This window comes from Micromys minutus (genome assembly GCF_963924665.1).
Source record: "Micromys minutus genome assembly, chromosome: 29".
Lineage (NCBI taxonomy): Eukaryota > Metazoa > Chordata > Mammalia > Rodentia > Muridae > Micromys > Micromys minutus.
In genome coordinates, this window is record NC_137964.1 from 4,933,344 (window position 1) to 4,955,617 (window position 22,274).

The 22,274-nt window shown below is 38.3% G+C and overlaps 1 protein-coding gene across 1 annotated transcript in view; it reads right to left on the reverse strand.

Moving 5' to 3' along the window:
- Nucleotides 1-3,883: 3,883 nt before the first annotated feature.
- The window catches only part of LOC308439100 (cytochrome P450 3A25-like), a gene marked incomplete at both ends in the record, with an annotated part of 63,899 nt that continues 45,508 nt past the window's right edge, over nucleotides 3,884-22,274 (reverse strand). Inside the window, 3 exon segments of the mRNA XM_080940712.1 lie at nucleotides 3,884-3,979; nucleotides 12,925-13,087; nucleotides 18,188-18,414. Of these exon segments, the coding sequence (XP_080796838.1) occupies nucleotides 3,884-3,979; nucleotides 12,925-13,087; nucleotides 18,188-18,414 (486 nt within the window).

The following is a 22,274-nucleotide window of genomic DNA, read 5'->3' on the forward strand; positions in this document are numbered from 1 at the left end:
TTGTAGAATTGATAACAGATGATCTAGCGGCAGTATTGTACAATAAACACTACACAGAAAATATAAATAACCATCTCTTTAAAATTTTTAATTTTAAAACTGTTTTATGTTTTTGAGAGCATCATTGAATGTTAGCATCATAGTAATTCCTTCCCCAACTCTTCCTAGATTCTATCCTTTCGTACCCAACATTATATACTCTCACACTATTTTAAAACAAAGCAAAAGCGATAGAGTCCAGTTTGTGTTAAACAGCTATTCCTGGTGTGGCCTGCCCTGCAATGTAGTTGATACACTCAGTGTCACTGCATTTCAGAAAATGACTTTTCCTCTCCCAGGAGATCTCTGTTGACCGTATATAGAATTTTCTGGTTTGAGCTTGTGCATACTGTGTGAATTTCGTCACAGTCTCTGTGAGTTCATATGTACATCTTTGTATGTTGTCTCTGAAATGCAGTTTCCTTGGTTACTTCTGGTTCTTACAATCTTTCTGACTTCTATTGTACCTTGAAAGGAGATGTATTATCCAGACACTCTACCTAGTTAGAGCTAAGCATTTCAAAGTTGCTTCAAGTTGACAAGGTTTTCTTGTTAACTACTGAATACTGCACAAAGAAGTTTCTCTAATGAGGGTTGAATAATGGGCTATTCTATGGTAAGAGCAGATTTAATAATCTTTTCATTGCTACATTCATTTAATAGGTTAATGGTATAGTTTTCCCCCTAGGACTCATGACTTATCTAGTCTCATGTTTGTGGGCTCAAATACAACATCTGTTGTTGGCTCAATCTCATGGCATTGGCCTAAAATCCAACTTGAAAAGTGATTGGTTACTTCCATAACATCTGTGCCACAGTTCCTCCAGTGAGCATGTTTTTCAGGCAGGTAATTATTATAGCTCACATGGTTCATAGCTGGATGAAAGTGATGATTACTTTTCTCATCCAGTATTGGGCACTAAACTTTCTAATTCTGTGAACATGGCCCACTGACCTGAGCTCTTTAGATATATTAAGAGAGAACATAGAAAACTAAATGCAGAAGAATTACAAACAAAACATTTTAAAATAATAAAAGATTTTTATTTTTAGAAAATTTCATATTCACACAATATATTTTTTTCACATACATCACTTATTCTCTCAAATTTCTTTGGATGCCCTCCCAAATTCTCCACCCAACATTATGTTTTCTTTTCTGTTTACAACCCACTAAGTCTAATTAATGTTGCCCATATGTATATAGTTTTGGGTCATCCACTGGAGCAGAGACAATTACCTCAGGCTATACCCCAAGAGATAAACTGACTCTCCTTCCCTTAGCAGCCATAAACTATTATAAGCTCCTGTTCCCTGGCAACTCCTGATGGAATGTTAACTGGCGTGCTCTTAAGTGTGTCTTGTACAGCTAACTAGGGCTTCTGTGACTTCATGGGTGTAATAATATCATGTCCATACAGTACCAAGGAACTAAATATTTCTGATCTTTAGAGTCAATGGTTGTCTCGATCTGGTTTAGATCTGGTCTTTTTAATTCAAGTGAGAGCTAACCTTCTTTGACTTTTCCTATTGCTTGAAAATATTTCCATTCATTTTGCCATGACATATATGTGTGTGTGTGTGTGTGTGTGTGTGTGTGTGAGTGTGTGTGTATACATACACACATGTGTGTGTGTTATATACTTGTATAGATACTTACATGTTCAAATGTGTGTGAATATGTATGGAGGTCATAGGTTGATTTCAATGTGTAGTCCTCAATGTCATTCTACTTCATAATTATTATTTAAATTACATTTTAGTGTGTTTGTGTGTGTGTGTGTGTGTGTGTGTGTGTGTGTGTGTGTGCGTGCGCACGCGCACATGCGTGCAAATGTACATGCATCTCAGTGCCTGTGTAGAAATCATAAGTCAACTTATGGTTGGTTCTCTCTCCTTTTACCATATGGGCTCTGAAATTAAATACAGATTGTAAGTCTTGTCAGCTGACAACTTACTGAGCCATCTTGCTGGACCTCCTCAAGACTGGAACTGTCAATGAACTCACTGACTGGCAAGACCATCCAGAAAACTCCAGGGATGGCCCTGCCTTTTTCTCTGTATCACTAGGATTACAGGTATATACCACCTTTTCTGGTTTTTTATGGGGTTGATGGGGATCTAATTGTCAGATGATCTCTCTGACTCATTTGTGCTACCCCAATTTATTTTAATGAAACTTGTGAACCACTGGTGAAGTGGAAGTTTCTGGATATGTCAGGTGATACAGACTCACAAGGCGAGGCAGACTTACATGGTATTTTGCTGAGGTAAGACTTATGGAAGAAAATGTGATGTCTGGAGAAAGTATTTGCTGGTCTTGCATCTTTGTCTTTGCTTGTCTTGAGAAAGGCATGGCAGAGAACTTCTGTTGTCCCTGGTTGGACTTATTCCCACTAACCCATGCCTATTTGGTTGAGTCCTGGCAGTTTCTGTTGGATCAAGCTACCACTGCTGATTTGTGTTTGGTATCCTGACACTACTAAACTGGACTACTGGTATTATGACAGAGACTGTAATTTCCCCCAAAGATCTACTTCAAAAGAGGTTTATATCCTGTTGTCCAATTAACCATCTTTTCTCCACGATCTTTAGGTAATTGTCCTAGAAATGGATTCAAAGTGGAGATGTGGGTGGCTTGGATGTCTTCTACTTCACTATACCTGGAGGCAGGGGTGCCCTGGGATCAGTTGATCATTTTTATTTTATTGTCACTGTTGTAAGACAGCAAGGAGCACATGATGGATTTTGTCTTCATTTTTTGTCCTGTTGCTATGATAAATACTGTGACAAAAGCAACTTAGGAAAGAAATAGGTAACTCTTCTTCACAGTTCTCTAGGAGATTTCCTCTTGGAGTAGAAGTTAGGGTAGCAGGAGCCTGAAGATTTGCCATTTGGAATCCATGATCATGAGGCAATGGATACTTACTGGTGCTCTACTTCCTTTCTCTATGTATATGTCCTAGATTCCATATGGTGCCACCCACAGTGGGTAAGTCATCACACCTTAATCAACTTAATCAAAATATTCTTCACAGGCATGACTAGAGGCCTGCATCCCTCCCAGGTGATTCTGAATTTTCTGAAGTTGACAATACTAACAGCCATAGATTCCAAAGAAGTCTAAGAAAGCATGGACTTTCAAAGATGAGTGAAGAGAGGAAGATAATGCTAGGTCAATCCTAAGAACAAAGTTTCATCTAAGCTATATTGTAAATCCTTCAAATGTGGCAAAATTAAACCATGAATATATTTCTCAAGAAATATGTCAAGTCAAAATGGATCATCATCACCAAACTTTTAGAGTCAAATGGGTGTCCCAATCTGGCTCACACAAGTGTGATTAGAAAGGATTAATATCTTGTTTTATTGATTCAGTGGTTGTGCCATTGATGTGTATAGTGATAAAAGCACATCACACATTTTGAAAGATATATTTATTTATATTCTTAATATCATATTCCACATTATTACAAAGAGAAAATTTGATACACATTTACTAGCAGTCATTGTAATCATTTCTATTGATAGAACTATAGAGAAATAGTTGCTGCAGTTAGAATTCAGAATTGATGGAACTAACTGGAATCAGTGTAGATAATCTCACAAAAATTAGAAGGTGAACCTCCATATCTACTATTGGGATAATAATTTCCTTTGAATCAAAAAATAGATGAAACACTGCAGAGCCACTGAATAAGTTCAATGAATTTCTGAATTCTCAGTCATCAAGGAAAGATGATTGATCCCATATTATGTTGGTCTTATGTTAAGGTTAATTAAATTCTCTGGTGTTCTGTGACACAGTCTCCTTGAAGATTATAACATGCTTCCTGAGGGAAATTTATGGTCCAGATCTGGATTTATCTCTTGACACAACCTTTAGAATGATGGCTTTTTCTGGTTGGAAAATTGGATGCTTGCTGATCTTCAGGGGGATCTGCAGTAGTTGAACAATCATAATAAGAAGCAGTGAGTGAACTTACCAGCAAGAGCAGAAGCAAGAACCATGATGCTTCATACACGCAAATACACTGTATATCAGCATGTGTGATATAATAGTATCAGTCATCTATATCAGCCATCCATCCTGAGTTCATTATGCCTATATATTCACTGAGTCTGGATACTAAAAGCTCATCTATTTTTAATACAGAAAAGTATTAGTTGAATACCTACTGTGTATACAGCGCAGGGAAAAGTTATGTTGGCTTGTGCTCTTTAATGACTTAAATTTTAAGTGAAAAGGACATGTTAAATTTTTAAATTATACCTTAAGTATATGGAAAATGGATTTTGAATGCAATATAAAGTTAAATTTACATTTTGGAAGCATAACGTAACCCTGAGCAGGTATCACAATTTCACCTCTATGAAAAAAGAGTCTCAGCTGTCAAAATGCCTGGGCATCAGGTGTGTGCACTCAGTTTGGTGATAGACAAGAACTTCAAGAAGCTTAGGCTCTTGTTATTTTAGCTTCCAAGGGTTATGTTAAGGGTGACCTTCTGAGTAATTCAATTTTTTCATAATCATTTGGCTCAGTTGCTACAGAGGAAATCTTCTACTGTGGCAATTTGATCTTAGTACAAGAGGAAAAGAGGAAAAAACTGTCATTGGGAGGGATGTCAGCTTGTTAGGTGATCCCTAAGTCCTGCTTATTTTCAACACTAAATGCCTTGTCCATGTGTCCATCTTAAAAAAAAAACACTGCACAGTCCTACAGAACAGCCATACTGCAGGTACATGCCACTAAAGTCCTCATGGCCTCCTTGAAAAAATGGTGATGGAACAGGAAAGCTTTATGTATATGCTTTATACATGTGCTTGGGAACATAACCATCAGGCCGTGAATACATAGTATCCCCATTGTCTTGGTCACTGTTCTAGTCCTGTGAAGAAACACCATGACCTTGACTAAGGACTTGCTTAAAGTTTCAGAGGCTTGGTCCATTCTCATCATGGTGAGAAGGAGCATGCCAATAAGCAGGCAGGTATGGTGCGAAGGAAGAAGCTGAGAGCTGCCTTTTGATCAACAAGCACAGAGAGCAACTGGGCCTAGTATAGAGTTTTGAAACCTCAAAGCCTATTCCCAGTGATGTACTTCGGACAACAAAGGTACACCTATTTCTTCTCAAATAGTACTACTCCCTGATGAATGAGTATTCAAATATATTAGCCTGGGAGGGCCATTCATATTCAAACTACCACAGTCATTAATGAGAATAAAGACAACACATATTTTTGAAATAAAATATTTGTCTTTAAGTTCTTCAGGAAAGATGTTTCAACATTCTACATGTCCTGTCTTATTATTCTAATATTTTGTTAGAATAATAACATGGGTTGAGTGCATGTTCTCTAAATACAAACATAAAGATTCACCTACATATGTTATTTAAAATTTTTTAAATAAAATAAAGTGACCAGGATCAGCAGTGAGCCAGTGGTGACTCAGCCTGCGGTCCCCCGGTTCCCCCTCCTCACCCAAGCTTACTCCAGGGAACCAGTAACCCTGCATCGGGTTATTCCCAGCTGAACAACAAGGAGTGAGGAACCGAACTCAGCCCACCTGCCACCAGGATCAGCAGTGAGACAGCAGCAGACAACAGGGAGTGAGGAACCACAGTCAGAACACCCGCCACGAGGAACAACAGTGAGCCAGCTGAACAGCGGTGAGTCAGCAGTGGGTCAGCGGTGATTCAGGGACTAAAGGACTGGAACAGCAGTGAACCACCAGTGAGCCAGTGGTGATCCAGCAGTGATCCAGGGACATAAGACTGAAAACAAGATGGCAAGAGGAAAGGGAAAGAACGTACCCCAGGGAAACCAAGAAAACCTGGCAACACCAGTACCCAGCTCTCCCATCACAGCAAACAGCGGAATGCCAAACATACCAGAAAAAGAAGAAGCAGACCTAAAATCATGCCTCAAGACAATGATAGAGATCCTTAAACAAAAACAGGAGGAAAACGAAAAAGTATCAGAAGCTTTTAAAGAGGAAACAAGAAAAACACTCAAAGAAATCAAAGAACTAGAGGAAAACAGAACCAAAGAGATGGAAGAATGAAAGAAGGAATTTAAAATGGAAATTGACACAATAAAGAAAACACTAAAAGAGACAACCCTAGAGGTAGAACACCTAAAAAAGAAATCAGGAGTCACAGATGCAACCATTTCCAATAGACTACAAGAGATGGAAGAGAGAATCTTGGGGGCTGAATACAACATTGTAAACATAGACAAAACAATTAGAGAAGACACAAAAACCAAAAAGCTCCTAATCCAAAATGTCCAGGAGATCCAGGACACAATGAGAAGACCAAACCTAAGGATAATAGGAATAGAAGAGGGAGAAGAATATCAACTAAGAGGCACAGTAAATATCTTCAACAAAATCATAGAAGAAAACTTCCCTACCCTTAAGAATGAGATGACCATGAGCATAAAACAAGCCTACTGAACTCCAAATAGATTAAATCAGAAAAGAAACTCCTCCCGACACATAATAGTCAAAACGCCAAGTGCCCAAAGTAAAGAAAAAATATTAAAAGCAGTAAGGGATAAAGGTCATTTAACATACAAAGGCAGACCAATCAGAATCACACCTGACTACTCAACAGAGACTATGAAAGCTAGAAGAGCCTGGTCAGACATCATGCAGGCCCTAAGAGAGCACAGGTGCCAGACAAAGCTGCTATACCCAGCAAAACTCTCAATCACCATAGATGGAGAGACTAAGATAATCCAAGACAAAAGTAAATTTACACAATATCTGACAACAAACCCAACACTACAACAAATTATAGGTGAAAAACTGATTGCAATGAGGGGAACTACATCCCAATAAAAACAAGAAAACCTCTAAGCAAGAAAACCAAAAGAAGAAAGACATACAGGCACAATTCAACCTCCAAGAGCAAAAATAGCAGGAAACAACAACCACTATTCCTTGATACCTGTTAACATAAATGGACTCGATTCCCCAATAAAGAGACATAGGCTATCAGACTGGATACATAAACAAAACCCAACAATTTGTTGCATACAAGAAACTCATCTCAGAGACAAACAAAAAAACTATCTCAGAGTAAAAGGGTGGAGAAAAAAACTTCCAAGCAAATGGACCGAAGAAGTAAGCAGGAGTAGACATTCTAATATAGAATAAAGTAGATTTTCAACCAAAAGGTATCAAAAAAGATGAGGAAGGACACTTTTTACTCATTACAGGAGAAATTTATCAGGAGGAAGTCTCAATCCTTAACATATATGCTCCAAATACAAAACCACTTATATTCATAAAATTAACCCTACTAAAGCTCAAAAAATACATTGTGCCCACACAATAATACTGGGAGACCACAATACCCCACTCTGTCCAAAGGATAGATAAGGGAAACAAAAACTGAACAAGGATACTGTAAAACTAGCAGAGGTTATAAACCAACTAGAATTAATAGATATCTACAGAACATATCATATTAAAAAAAAAAAAAGAATACACCTTCTTCTCAGCACCTCATGGCACCTTCTCAAAAATTGACCAGATAATTGGTAATAAAATGAGCCTCAATAGATAAAAAAAGATTGAAATATTCCCATACATCCTCTCAGATCATCATGGTCTAAAGCTGGACTTTAACAACAACAAAGACAACAATAGCCCACATACACATAAAAACTAAACAATGCTCTGTTAAACGATAGAAGACTCAAGGAAGAAATAAAAAAAGAAATCAAGATTTTCTAGAATTCAATGAAAACAAAAACACGACATACACAAACCTATGGGATGCAATGAAAGCAGTACTGAGAGGAAAACTCATAGCTCTGAGTGCTTGCAAAAAAAAAAAACTGGAGAGAGCATACATCAGCAACTTGACAGCACAGTTGAAAGCTCTAGAACAAAAAGAAGCAGATACACCCAAGAGGAGTAGACAGCAAGAAATAATCAAACTTAGGGCAGAAATACACCAAATAGAAACAAAAAGAACCATTGAAAGAATCAACAAAACCAAGAGCTGGTTATTTGAGAAAATCAACAAGATTGATAAACCCTTAGCCAGACTAATGAGAGGGCAAAGAGAGAGTATCCAATTAACAAAATCAGAAGGAAAGTGGAGAAATAACAACTGAAAGTAAGGAAATTCAAGAAATCATCAGATCCTACTACAAAAGCCTATACTCAACAAATCTGGAAAATTTGGAGGAAATGGATGAATTCCTAGACAGATACAATGTACTAAAGTTAAATCAGGACCAGGTAAACCATCTAAATAATCCCATAACAACTAAGAAATACAGGCAGTCATCAAAAGCCTACCAACCAAAAAAGCCCAGGTCCAGATGGGTTTAGTGCAGAATTTTATCAGACATTTATTGACTACATAATACCAATACTCTCCAAACTATTCCACAAATTAGAATCAGATGGAAAACTACCTAACTCATTTTTTAAGGCTACAATAACCCTCATTCCTAAACCACACAAAGACCGTACAAGGAAAGAGAACCTCAGAACAATCTCACTTATGAACATTAATGCAAAAATACTCAAGAAAATTCTCACAAAACAAATCCAAGAACACATCAAAATGATCATTCACCACGATCAAGTAGGCTTCATCCCTGGCATGCAGGGATGGATTAACATTTGGAAATCCATCAATGTAATCCACCATATAAACAAACTCAAAGATAAAAACCACATGGTTATCTCACTAGATGCTGAGAAAGCATTTGACAAAATTCAACACCGCTTCATGTTAAATGTATTGAAAAGAACAGGAATCCAAGGCCATACCTAAACATAATAAAAGCAATATACAGCAAACCAACAGCCAACATCAAACTTAACGGTGGAAAACTTGAAGCAATCCCACTAAAATCAGGGACTCAACAAGGCTGCCCACTCTCCCCATACCTACTCAACATAGTACTAGAAGTCCTGGCCGGAGCAATTAGACAGCAAAAAAAGATCAAGGGGATACAAATCGAAAAGGAAAAGATAAAAACATCACTCTTTGCCAATGACATGATAGTGTACTTAAGCGATTCCACAAATTCCACCAGAGAACTCCTACAGCTGATAAACAAGTTCAGTAAAGTGGCTGGATATAAAATTAACTCACACAAATCAGTAGCCTTCCTATACTCAAAGGACAAACATGTGGAGAAAGAAATTAGGGAAAAGGTGCCCTTCACAATCGTCACAAAAACTATGAAATACCTTGGTGTGACTCTTACTAAGCAAGTGAAGGACCTGTATGACAAGAACTTCAAACCGCTAAAGAAGGAAATTGAGGAAGATCTTAGAAAATGGAAATATCTCCCATGCTCATGGATTAGAAAGATCAACATTTTAAAAATGGCCATCTTACCAAAAGCAATCTACAGATTCAATGCAATCCCCATCAAAATTCCAACCCAGTTCTTCATAGAGTTGGAAAGATCAATGTGCAATTTCATCTGGAATAACAAAAGACCTAGAATAGTGAAATCCATCCTCAACAACAAGAAAACATCTGTGGGAATCACTATCCCTGACCTCAAGCTGTATTACAAGGCAATTGTGCTGAAAACTGCATGGTACTGGTACAAAAATAGGCATGTAGATCAATGGAATAGAATCGAAGATCCAGAAATGAGCCCTCATATATATGGTCACTTGATTTTTGACAAAGGTGCTGTAAACATTCAGTGGAAAAAGCACAGCCTCTTCAACAAATGGTGTTGGTCCAACTGGCATTCACCATGCAGAAGAATGAAAATTGACCCTTTCTTATCTCCTTGTACAAAGCTCAAGTGCAAGTGGATCAAAGATCTCCACATTAAACCAGATACACTGAAACTATTAGATGAGAAAGTCAGGAAAACCTTAGAACTCATAGGCACAGGAGGCAATTTCCTGAACAGAACACCAATAGCTCGATCTCTATGGTCAAAGATTGACAAATGGGACTTAATGAGATTGCAAAGTTTCTGTAAGTCTAAAGACACTATCATGAAAACAAAATAACAGGCAACAGAATGGGAAAAGATCTTTACCAACCCCACATCAGATAGAGGCCTAATAACCAAGGTATACCAAGAACTCAAAAAGTGAGATACCAGAGAATTAAACAACCCTATTAAAAAATGGGGTACAGATTTAAACAAAAAATTCTCAATTGAGAAATATCGAATGGCTGAGAAACATCCAAGAAAGTGCTCAACATCCTTAGCCATCAGGGAAATGCAAATCAAAACAATCCTGAGATTTCACCTCACACCAGTCAGTTTGACCAAGATCCAAAACTCAGATGACAATAGATGCTGGCGAGAAAGTGGAGAAAGAGGAACACTTCTCCGCTGTTGGTGAGGTTGTAAACTGATACAACCACTCTGGAAATCAGTCTGGCGGTTCCTCAGAAAAATGGACATACTACTACCAGAAGACCCAGCTATTCCACTTCTGGGCATTTACCCCAGAGGTACTCCAACATACAACAAAGATACATGCACCACAATGTTCATTGCAGCTCTATTTATAATAGCCAGAAGCTGGAAAGAACCCAGATGTCCTTCAGTAGATGAATGGATACAAAAATTGTGGTACATTTACACAATGGAGTACTACTCAGCTATCAGAAACAATGGCCTTACGAAATTCTCAAGAAAATGGATGCATCTAGAGAATATCATCCTGAGTGAGATAACCCAGTCACAAAAGAACAGACATAAATGCAGTCACTGATAATGGGATACTAACCCCAAAAAACCCTGAACTCCCCAGAAACAACCCACAGACTGTGTGAAGATCAAGAAAAAAAGAATATATTTTAATTAAAATAGAACTGTATCACATCCCCCTTTTTTTTCCTAAAGCCCTTTCCAGTTTCTCTTCTATCTCCTCAAATTAATAACCTCTTTTCCTATATTATGGTTACATATATACATATGTGTATGTATAGGTACCCACAATTACTTAATTACAACCTTATAAAAATGTGTTTACATACTTTTATGAAAAAAATGCTTAAAAATTTGTACATTTATCATTGTTTTTTTAAAATAAAGTTAAAAATAAATAAATAAATAATAAAATAAAATAAAGTTTTAAGATCTCTTAAGACAACTGGCAACCGCTCTTCAAATACTAAAGGATTTCAATGTATTTATAAGGGATGGTGTATTCGTCAATCCAAAGAAGATACAGAGAGCTGAATTGGATGGTTTAAATAAGGTATTGACTTGAATGATGGAGAATCTGTGGGAACCAATTGTTAAGCTGCTATTCTGTGCACTGTGTAAATGTTGTTTTTTGTATTATTCTGATAGTGATCTCTGTGCCAGCAGAGATCAGATTACAGGATAGACTTTAGCACTGTTATTCTTATGGCTGAATTATAATCTGTAAACACTCCTGCCAACATCTTCTGATTGGTTTAATAAAGTACTAATGGCCTATATTAAGCCAGAAAATGATAGGTGGGACTCCTGGGCAGAGAAAAGAATGGTGGCAAAGAATCAGGTGAGAAGTTTGACCAGGCAGAAGAGAAAGAACAGGTGCCATGTACTCAAGGGGTAATGGGCCATGTGATACAATATAGATTATTATAAACTCGTTAATTTGAGTATAAGAGCTCTTTGTGGAAAAGCCTAAGCCAAGACTAAACTTTCATAAAATAAAAAACAGGTCCCCATGCCATTACTTGGGCTGCTGGTGAGTATGAGACTGTTTGAAATGAATGAGCCCTGATTACCATTGGGAATGTTTCTTTGAATCTTGTGGGTATTGATTTAAGATGGAATTACAAGAGTAAAGAGGAAGATGAAATAAGAAACAGAGGCTTATTATAAAAGTAAAAAAAGGAAGTTATTTTTGGAGGTGCTGAACTCCTGAAATGTGGGACCAAATGGCCAGGATGACCGGAACACCTGAAGTGCTTGATATCTTGTAACAATACGTTACATCAATGCTTCACAACTTTTGTTGTGCGGGAGAAGTGAGGAATATCTTTTAAAGCCACACTTGTGGTGAACTATTTCAGTGTATCTGATGTGACTGATATTGTGAATATTTAAGGCTCTTCAGTAGTTGTAAAGCACAACCAGTGACCAAAGATCCGTGACACCTACAAAGTTCTCTTAAGTCCTAGTTATGTTCCCCACTCACAAACCACAATAAGATGATTAATGTATGCTGTGTACACAATCTCTCCCCATCTACAGTTGCTTTGGACTCAATTTCAAGGAGATTTCATATAGTATTGTCCCACTAATCTGGACTGACTCTAAATAAATTCCTTATTTGAGCTTTATTCAGACACAGCTCAGGGTGAAAGGACCTTAGTTTATATCGGACACATACATTCTTTGTTCCATACATTATTAACATGTTAATGAGCGTTGTGGTGGTTCAAATGAGAATGGCCTCTGCAGATACTTGGGTCCCTGTTGATGGAACTTTTTGGGAAGAGTTCAAAAGTGTGACCTACTTGGAGGTGGTATATCACTGGGGGTGGGCTTTGAGGTTTCAAAAGGCTGGTACCATTCATTCCCCCCCCTCTCTCTCTCTCTATCTATCTATCTATCTACCTATCTATCTATCTATCTACCTATCTATCTTTATCTATCTACCTATCTATCTTTATCTATCTATCTATCTCTGAACTCTCAGCTGATCCTGCCATCATATCTTCACTCTATCACCATGAACATTAATGTTCTGTGTAAGTTCAATTAAATCCCTTTTTTAAAAAAATCAGTTGCCTTGGTCATAGTTTTTAATCACAACAATAGAAAAGTAGCTAAGACAAGCATTTTATTTTCCACATGTAAAACTCTATGTCTTTTTTTAAATTAAAAAGTTGAAGTACTGTTTGTTGAGAACATTTCTTGCCTCACCTGTGTTTCTTCACAAGGCTGGACAATGAAGTTCTGCAGGACTCCTATGACAGCAAGTTTTATGCTGATGAGAGCAAACCTTATGCCAAGGCAATTCCTGGGTCCGTTCCCAAAGGGTAGGTATATATATGGATCAATGTTCCTCTTGTTCTCCTTGCTGAACCTGGAGCCACAGAAGAGATGAAAATGATGAAACATAGAGACCACAAGAACTGCATGTTTGGAGTTAACCCCAAGCAAGATGACACAGCATATATTTGTGGACTTTTAGCAACTGAACCCTCACTGCAGATATCTGACTAAAAACCTGTTAGCTAAAAGTCTTTCCAACTCACACCAAAACACAGGCACTCTCTGTGTTGTTGAGACAAATTAATGTAAACACCTTTTAGGAGAAAACACATCATTAAACACAAAAATTCCCATCCAGAATGGTAATACATTCTACTCTGAAAGCCATAATGAGATTGAACAAATGAAGGTATAGTAGGTTCCTGCCTCAAACTGAGGGAGGGGTGTGAAGACACTCTGTTACTATGGGGAATGCTAAATGTCCCCTCCTTCCCACTGCTAACATTCCCCCTCATTTGTTTCCTTTCTTTGTAGCTCTACTCATCTGCATTTTCCTTGATTTCTTCTCTCTCTGTCTCTCTCTCTGTCTCTCTCTGTCTCTGTCTCTCTCTCTCTCTCTCTCTCTCTCTCTCTCTCTCTCTCTCTCTCTCTCTCTCTCTTTCTCTCCTCCCCCTCCTCCATAGAATAGCTGAAGCCAAATAATTTTATGGGGCACAGGACAAGTAGATATTATAGTTTCATGGATGACTTTCAGTCCACCTTCTTCATGAAGCTAAAAAACACTTCTAATTTGATTTTTTATTTTAGTATATAAATGAAAATAAGTGGTCCTGAAAAGTGAAAATAGGACTAATTGGTGTTTTTAAAATATTTTTTCAGTTTTGGAGAGAAAATGAAATATTTACATGTGACATGCTATAAAATAACATGGGAGTGTGGACAAATGAGGTTGTGTGTGGGCAGGGAATTCACAGAGTAGACATAAGAATTTCACTATAATAATTATATGAAACTTTGGAGATGGCTCATTCAGGAAAGTACTTGTCTGGCGAGTGTGAAGTCCTGGGTTTGATTCCCAAGAACCTCCATAAAATTTGGTCATAGTGTTGTATGCCTTGCAGTGGCAAGGTTGGGGGATGATTAGAACCCTGAAGTACACTATCCAGCTACACTACTCCACTTAGTGAAGTCCCAGGCCAGTGAGAGGTCCTGTCACAAACAGAAGGCAAAGTGTACCTGGAGAGTGGCATCTGAGGTTTTCTCCAGACTTCTGATAACAATACTCATGTTCACCCAATTATGCACATACACCTTCATATATATGCTCCTCCAAAACACACACACACACACACACATTTGTGTGTGTACCCCTACAAGCAACTATACACACACATGGATCCCCCTACACAAAAAGCCATATGGACTCATAACCCATAGTATGATGAAGTATAAATCAAATAGTCTACACACTTTTTAGGTTTGTCTCTGACTGACACCTGGTAATCATCTGCATGAACTGTTTGATGACGGTATGACTATAAAAAAGTAAAAAGATGGGCTGCGAAATACGGGAAATAGAAGTAGTGAGACTTGGAAACAATCCATAGATTTTATGGTCAAAGGGCAGAGAAATCAACCAACTCTGATAGATCTCCTCCAATTGTTCTGTGTGCAGACATAATGACTAGGGACACCACTGCCAACAAAACAAGGTCCCAGCCTTAAGACACAGTGAATGGGCCTATAAAGTCTGGGTGCCAGACCCACTCTCCCTCAAGCCATTGTCTTAAATTTTATTCTTGTTTTTGCTTTCCAAGAAAGTAGGGCAACACAATTGATTTTCAAACTTAACACATGCCTGATTCTTGACTTTGACTCTAACAAGGATGTTCAAACCATTTTCAAGGAAGGATATCTCAGACTCAGTGATGACTCAGTCTTTCATGGAGACTGGGAAGAAACTGCCCCAGGAACAGGACTGGGAATCTGTATGATCTCTATTGTCTCCACCTTCCAGACCTCTATTTGTGTTGCTGTGCCTTCACAGAAAGAAGTTTTCTAATCAAGTAGATGAGGAAACTGTTTCCTAGAACTGGTGATGGGGCCAATGAGTTGGCCCAGTAGATAAAAAAGCTTACAGCCAAGCCTGATGATGTAAGTGCTATCCTTAGGATCCACATGATAGAAGGGTAAAATAAGTCCCCAAAGTTGTCCTCTGACACAAACACACACACACACACACACACACACACACACACACACACACACACACGTGCTATAGTTCACACACCCCCTTCTTGATACAAATCAAGTAAAGTCTTCTAAAGCAAGTAATAAATTTGCAGAGGTAACGGTACTTGAAAGAAAAAAAATTGCTCATTTTTAAATTAAGTAGTGCTTCACTAGTTTATAGCAGACTAGTCACTCAAGAAGACATAGCTACTATAAAATAGCCAATTGCTTGTGATTTACTTTAAGTAAACAAACTCAAAATAGAGCTGAAATAATGCTACATTAGCTTTTGTAAGTCTCTACATGCACCGATAGATGTCTTATTAATGAGGTTAATGCTAAAACTCTGGCACTCTGAATAGTATATTTCTGCAATTTCAACAATAATCATCACTTCAGAATTTTTTAAAGTTATAATTTCAGGGTTGTGGAGGTTACTCAGTGATCAAGAGAGCTCATCACTCTTGCAAATGACCTGAGTATGGTCCTCAAAGCCAATATTGAGCAGTTCACAACCTCTTGTAACTTGAGTTCTAGAAGACCTGATGTCTTCTGGCTTTGAGTGTACAGGACTCTCTCTCTCTCTCTCTCTCTCTCTCTCTCTCTCTCTCCCTCTCCCTCTCCCTCTCCCTCTCCCTCTCCCTCTCCATCTCCCTCCACCTCTTCCTGTTCCTCTTGCTCTTCCCAACCCATTATGAATCAGGATGTAGCTTTTAGTTATTGTCATAGTGCCAACCTGTATACTACCCTTCTTCCTTCCATGATGATAACAAAGCCTCTGTTAACAAGTAAACAAGTCTTCAATTAAATTTTTTCCATAATAGCAATAGAACAGTGACAAAGAAATTGGTAGCAGAGACTGGTGTATCACTGTGACAAGTCTGACCATGTTGTTTGTTAAAGGAAGATAAAAGCATTTGGGGACTTTAGACCAGGAGACTGGTTGAATTCTTTAAGCAGGGTTTAATTTTAGTTGGAGCATGGAGAATTCTGCTGAGGAAGTTGTGAACTGTGACAGCCTGGTTCAAAAAAATGTCACAGGGGAAGAATATTAGCAATAGACCTAGAAATCACTCCTGTAATATTTCATCAAAAGAATTGGCTGCTTTTGCCCTTGTCAAAAAAAATCTGCCTGAAACTAAATTGAAGAGTTTTGGGTTAATGGTGTTGGCAGAGGAGATTTCAAGACAGACAAGTATTGACTTTGTCATGTGTTTATTAGTGGTCTATCTTATTCATATCTATAATGAAAAGAATCAGATTAAAACAGAAAAATAGTAAGTATACAGTTTGAGAAGAAAATGGGTACTTGAAATTTCTATAGAGCCAAGTCCTGTGCTCAAAGAGATAAATAAACACTAGCCAGCTAAGCTTCCAACTTGCAATAATGAATTAAAGACAAGTTTCAGCAGTGAAGGGAACCATCTACAAGAAAGAAAAAAGATGATACAGATGTATTTCAAGGAGGGGATCAAGTTCTAGTACAGAAAATAGCAGAACATGACAGCTTTAGCCCCATGATTCTGGCTTTAGAGTTGAGGATACAGGAAAGAGATTATAAAACCTCCCTCCATGATTAAAAAAGCTGCAGAGGTCATACATGTATCAAGGGTGGCCCTGCATGGAGGCCCAAAGAGGCCATTGATTGTAGCTGTGAAGGAAGCCTGGATTTCATTGGAGATGCCATGATGTTAGATATTCTAGAGTCTCAGGATACCCTCTAAGGAAAGCTGCATACCAAGCATTGAAGCTGCACAACAGAGAGAAAAGTGTTGCAGTCAGCAAAGCTGAAATAAGTTGAAGAGCTGAAGAATACCTTGACATCAGACTTGGAGGTACAAAACTTGGAGTCTCTCTTGCTGTTTGATTTCGCCTTGGTTCAGTATTTCCTCACCATGGCCCCTTTTTACCCTTTTGGAATGGTGATGTATATCCTGTACTATTGTATGTCAGAAGTTATATGAACTGGTTTTTATTTTTATTTTACAGGGGATTATAGTTAAGATATTGCCTTGAATCTCAGAAGAGACATTAAATTTTGCACTTACAATGTTGTTATGATAGACTAGAGGGACTTCTGAAGTTGGATTGAATGCCTTTTGTACATTATAATATGGTACACGTCTGTGGGGGCCAGGGAGTAAAATGTAGTGGTTTGTATAATAAAGGTCCCCATATTTGTACCCTGTAAGTGGCACTATTTGAAACAATTAGATGAATTAGGAGGCTAGGCCTTGTTTGGAGATGTATGTATTAGAAGTGGTCTTTGAGGTTTCAAAAGCCTGTGCTAAGCCCAGAGTCTCTTTCTCTGCCTATGGGTCAGGATGTAGCTCTCAGTTACTTCCACAGCGCCTGCCTACATGCCACCATGTTCCCCGCCATGATGATATGAACTAAATTCTTGAAAATGTAAGCAAACCTCTAAATAAATGTTTTTTCATAATAGTTGTCTTGGTCATGGCACCTGTCTTGGGGTTTTTATTGCTGTGAATAGACACCATGTCCATGACAACTCATAAAAAAAAAAAAAAAACATTTCATTGGTTCAGGCTTATAGATTCAGAGATTCAGTCCATTATCGTCATGGTGGGAAGCATGATATCACACAGGCAGACTTGGTGCTGGAGAATTCAGTAGTTTTGCATCTGAAGGCATCCAGATGGTGACTTGCTTCTGCAGACTTTCAGCAAGTGGGTCTTTCTCATACTACGTGAATCTTGAACATAAGATTTCAACATTCACCCCCACAGTGTCACATTTTCTCCAAGGCTACACCTATTCTGAATGCACATACCTCCTAATAGTACCACTCCCTGAGAGAAAAGTATTGAAACACATGGAGGCCAAACTCATTCAAAACATGACAGTATCTCTTCAGCATGGAACAGCAAATAAAACAGGTGTTATATATTTGCCATGCCTGGATCATGGTGGAAACCCCTTTCCAAAATCTCTGTACCTTTCAGGGTGGAATTCCTCAGGTTCTGGCCAGTACTCAGGGTTCCGATGAAGAGGATAAATTGGTATTATAACTACCGTCCCTTTGGGAATAAAAACTCCATTGATTTCTACATCTTTTTTCGAGACTCTGTCTAGCCTGGCAGCAATTGGATACAATCTTAGACTTTCATTCACCACCATGTCTAAGTATTCCATGTCCATCAGAGCATCATAAGAGACAGGTTCCTGAAAAAATAACACAGATAATTCCAAGTGAGTCTTGGATTTGATCTTCAGTCCAATCCATAGCGCTATTGCATGTCAGAAGCTCTAAGGTCTAACCTTAATTAGTGAAAAAGCTTAGTCTTAGTAAGTCATTCTCCACCTATGATGATTGGATATAAGGCATAAGTATAAAATATTGGAGCCACTGCTACATTCCCATGCCCAGATCCTCCCCCCATGCTTGACACTGTAATGCTTGGATTTTTTCCCTGTGAGTGTATATGACCAAAATATTATGACAGTTATACTCAGATAAAGTGGTCTTGTATCCATAGGCTATTAACTGACAGCAAGGAAATATGTCATTGCAAGAAACAAACTCTCCACTTCTGGTCCAATCAGGCTGACAATAACAATACCACATGCTGATAGCTCCTGTGATTTCAGACAGGATTGGTTCAGTGAAAGCTATAATGAAGGATTCTTGGTAAGATAACTGACTAGGTGCTGCCTCTGTGTGATCTGGTCAAGAAAATTCCAAAGAAGAAAAAAATAACCTTTCTAGAGAAAAGAAGAGAGGGAGAATTTCAGAAACACACAAGGAAAGTGGTATGAGGAGACGGGTTAAAATCATAAAAGAAGAGATGGGTGAACTCATGAAAAAAAAAGCCACACTGAAGTTGGCTCCAGCTGTCCTGTGTCCCAGTTTGGGGAAGAGGATTAATCAAAGACATTCCAAAAGTTAAACCAGAGGATCTGATTGAAGTAAGCTGCTGTTCCACTTTCAAAAGAAGCTCTCACCTCTCACAAGCTCAAAACCAATGCAGGTCTGAGTGATATAACAATAACAATGCCTTCATTGACAGAAAGAGTCCCACAGTCACTCAATAAGACTCAGAGAACTTAGTGTTGTAAATTGACCCACCAACAGGACAAGACAATTGGGCACAATAACAAGACACAGACTCTCTTGGTGAATTTAGGCTATTCGAGGTGACAGTGCTAACTGGGACTCCCTTGGTATATTTCTAGAAGACCCTAGGCCACCAAATTGATATCAGTGAGCTTCTGTTTACTGTTTCACTATTCGAAGTAGCTAAGAAATGGAACCAGACTTGGTGGTATGGATGAATGGGTAAAGCAAACAGAATATTTTTTAACTACAGAGACATAAAACCATAAAGTTTTCTGGAAGCAGGTGCACTTAAAGATCATTAGGCTAAGTAAGGCAAACCAGGATCAAAAAGAGTGTTGAGGGAGAGAGGGAAGATACAAAAAGACAGAGAAAAGGAGAGAATGAGGAAGGAAGGAAGGAAGGAAGGAAGGGAGGGAGGGAGGGAGATGTGAAATAGAAAACAGGTACACATACTGTAGCAGAACCTCCCCCTAATGAATAAAGATCTCAAGGAACCAATCACTGGGCAAGTGGGCAGAATTTCTTGGTTGGGAAGAAGAAGAGGGGAGGCAGGAGAAAGAGACTTGCTTTTGGGAATAGAGAGAGCATGGAGGCAAAATGTAGGTAGCAGAGGCCCCCAATTCAGGTGTTGGATTCACCGGGATCTGGTACTGGAAGATTTATAACTTAGTATAGCTTAGAAATTAGGTTGCTAGTTGCTGTGCCCAATGATTGTGTTACCTGTTGATTCTAAACTAAGTTTGTGTGGTGTTTTCTTTTACACAGTGACTCAACCGAGTTCCAGACAAAGGTATGGCAACAGGGCATGGGTTTGGGATAAGTGAACTCCAGCTAGCCATGGGAATTTGGAGGTATAGGGCTGGTATATCAACAGGCGGCCATGGGAACATAGTGAGAGTGGGACCATGAAACAAAAAAATGGGCAGTTTCTGCTCACAGGCTGTGAGGTCCCCTGCTGTGAAAAGTTCAGGTTGCTCTGGGTCACAGATAAGTGGAGAATGGAAGCTTCCTACTTCTTAGGACAGATATTCATTGAATTGTGAATTTATGAAATTGGGATTATTTGCTTTTAGGATAGGTTTGCATGCAGATTTTGTCCAAATCACATAGGGCATTTTGCCCATGGTTCAGAACTTAGGATAGGGAAAATTACTGACTCCAAGTAGAAAGCAGTGATAATTTCCTGCTATGAACAGGTATTAATTAATAGACAATTGTGGCTCCAGAAAGAGAGCACAACAGATAGATGGTTTAATATAGTCTGCAGGATAGTCATATTCTTTGTTTATGGGCTCCATGGGAATTTTGGGTCACTATCCTGGCATAACAAACTGGTTTAGTACTTCATTTGTTTTGCATTGTTTTTATTATCAAAACGAGTAGCATTATGAAGGCTTTTGGGATTTTGTTGTTGTTGTTTTTTTGGGTTTCTTTTTTCTTTTTTTTTTTTTTTTTTTTTTTTTTTTTTTTTTTTTTTGGTTATTCTATTAATCGTCTGGAAGAGAAGGCAGAATATGAGCTTTCCTGGTTGCTGACTGAAAGATATGCTGAATTGGGAGAAAGGTTTTAACTTTGCATTTTTAGAAAATGTGATTAGTGTCTACACATCTTCCAGAGTTATATGGATCAGATTTGATAGAGGCAGACCCCCTCAAAATAAATTCAGGTGAATCAAACCAAAAATATTCTTTGCATGATCCCTGACATGGCATGAATGAAGATTTATGATTGGAGCAAAATTTTATCTTAACTGGTCTGAACACCCTACACAGACAATACAATCAATACAGATATCTCGATGATACTAAAAGTTTGCTTTGAGATTTGTATATTACAGAATATACAGCCTTCATCAGACATGTTGAACTGACCTGCTTGAACTTTTGATCTCATGGCCTTTCAGTGGGATGTAGTCAGGTCACAGACATCAGAGACTATAATAATCATTGGTGTGGCCTTCTTAAGGCCAACCAATCCCTCATTTTCCCTATAATCCCCCAAAGATATCTCAAGGCCCATATTCAGCAGGAAAAAGTTATGAAGAGTCGTCTTATTGGTTCCCTGGACTTGGGGGTCTGGAGGTGGATATTCTAAGCTCTGAGTTAATGATTAGGTTGTTTGCATGACATTTTATTTAGGAATCGTTGAGAGTAGCTAACAGAAAACAGTCCAGATTACTTTACATAGTTAGTTTTCAAAAACACCAGAAATCTACAGAATGTGACATTTAACGTTACTTATTCATTTGTTGTTGAGACATGTCTGCTCCTGACAGCATCTCTTTCTTGTATTCAAAAAAGAAACTGAGCATCATTTGAGTTGGTCCAGTTGTAGGAAAAGAGCCACTAGACAAGAATTGCCTCAATTCTTCTACAGGCCTGTACTGTGCATGAGAGGACAATCATTATAGGATTGGACAGCTTAGTTCTGCCTAAAGAGAATAAGCTCATCATTAATAATTCTTGTTTAACTAAAGTCTGTCAGATGATTCTGGGCCAGAAGGCTGAAGGCTGATGCTCCAACTTCCTGACATACTGGGGCTGTATAGTAGGCATCTATCTCTACAGTTTGTTTCAGTTCTGAAAGCTGTGTTAGGCTTCCCATATTTTAGGTAATGTTGGTCATTCTTAGATTTCTGGTGGGGTTGAAAGACTAGCTATAGTCTCATTGCCAACCCAGGCTATTTAGCATTGAGAGAATATATTTTAAAAGATAGTTTTCAGATAGTATACAAGCTAAACCAAGGCATAACAGATATAGACTGTTTTAAAGTTAGGATAGATAACAGAGTGCTCTATTTAGTTGACAAAAATGGAGGACAGGGTGTTAGGTGTATTTTGTACTTTATAAATTACAGAATGGCAATCGGTATACTCAGTTTATATTTGTGAGAAAAAGAATTCTGACAGGAAAGTTGAGCTGTGGTAGAACCTTCCTCTAATGAACAAAGATTTCAAGGAAACAA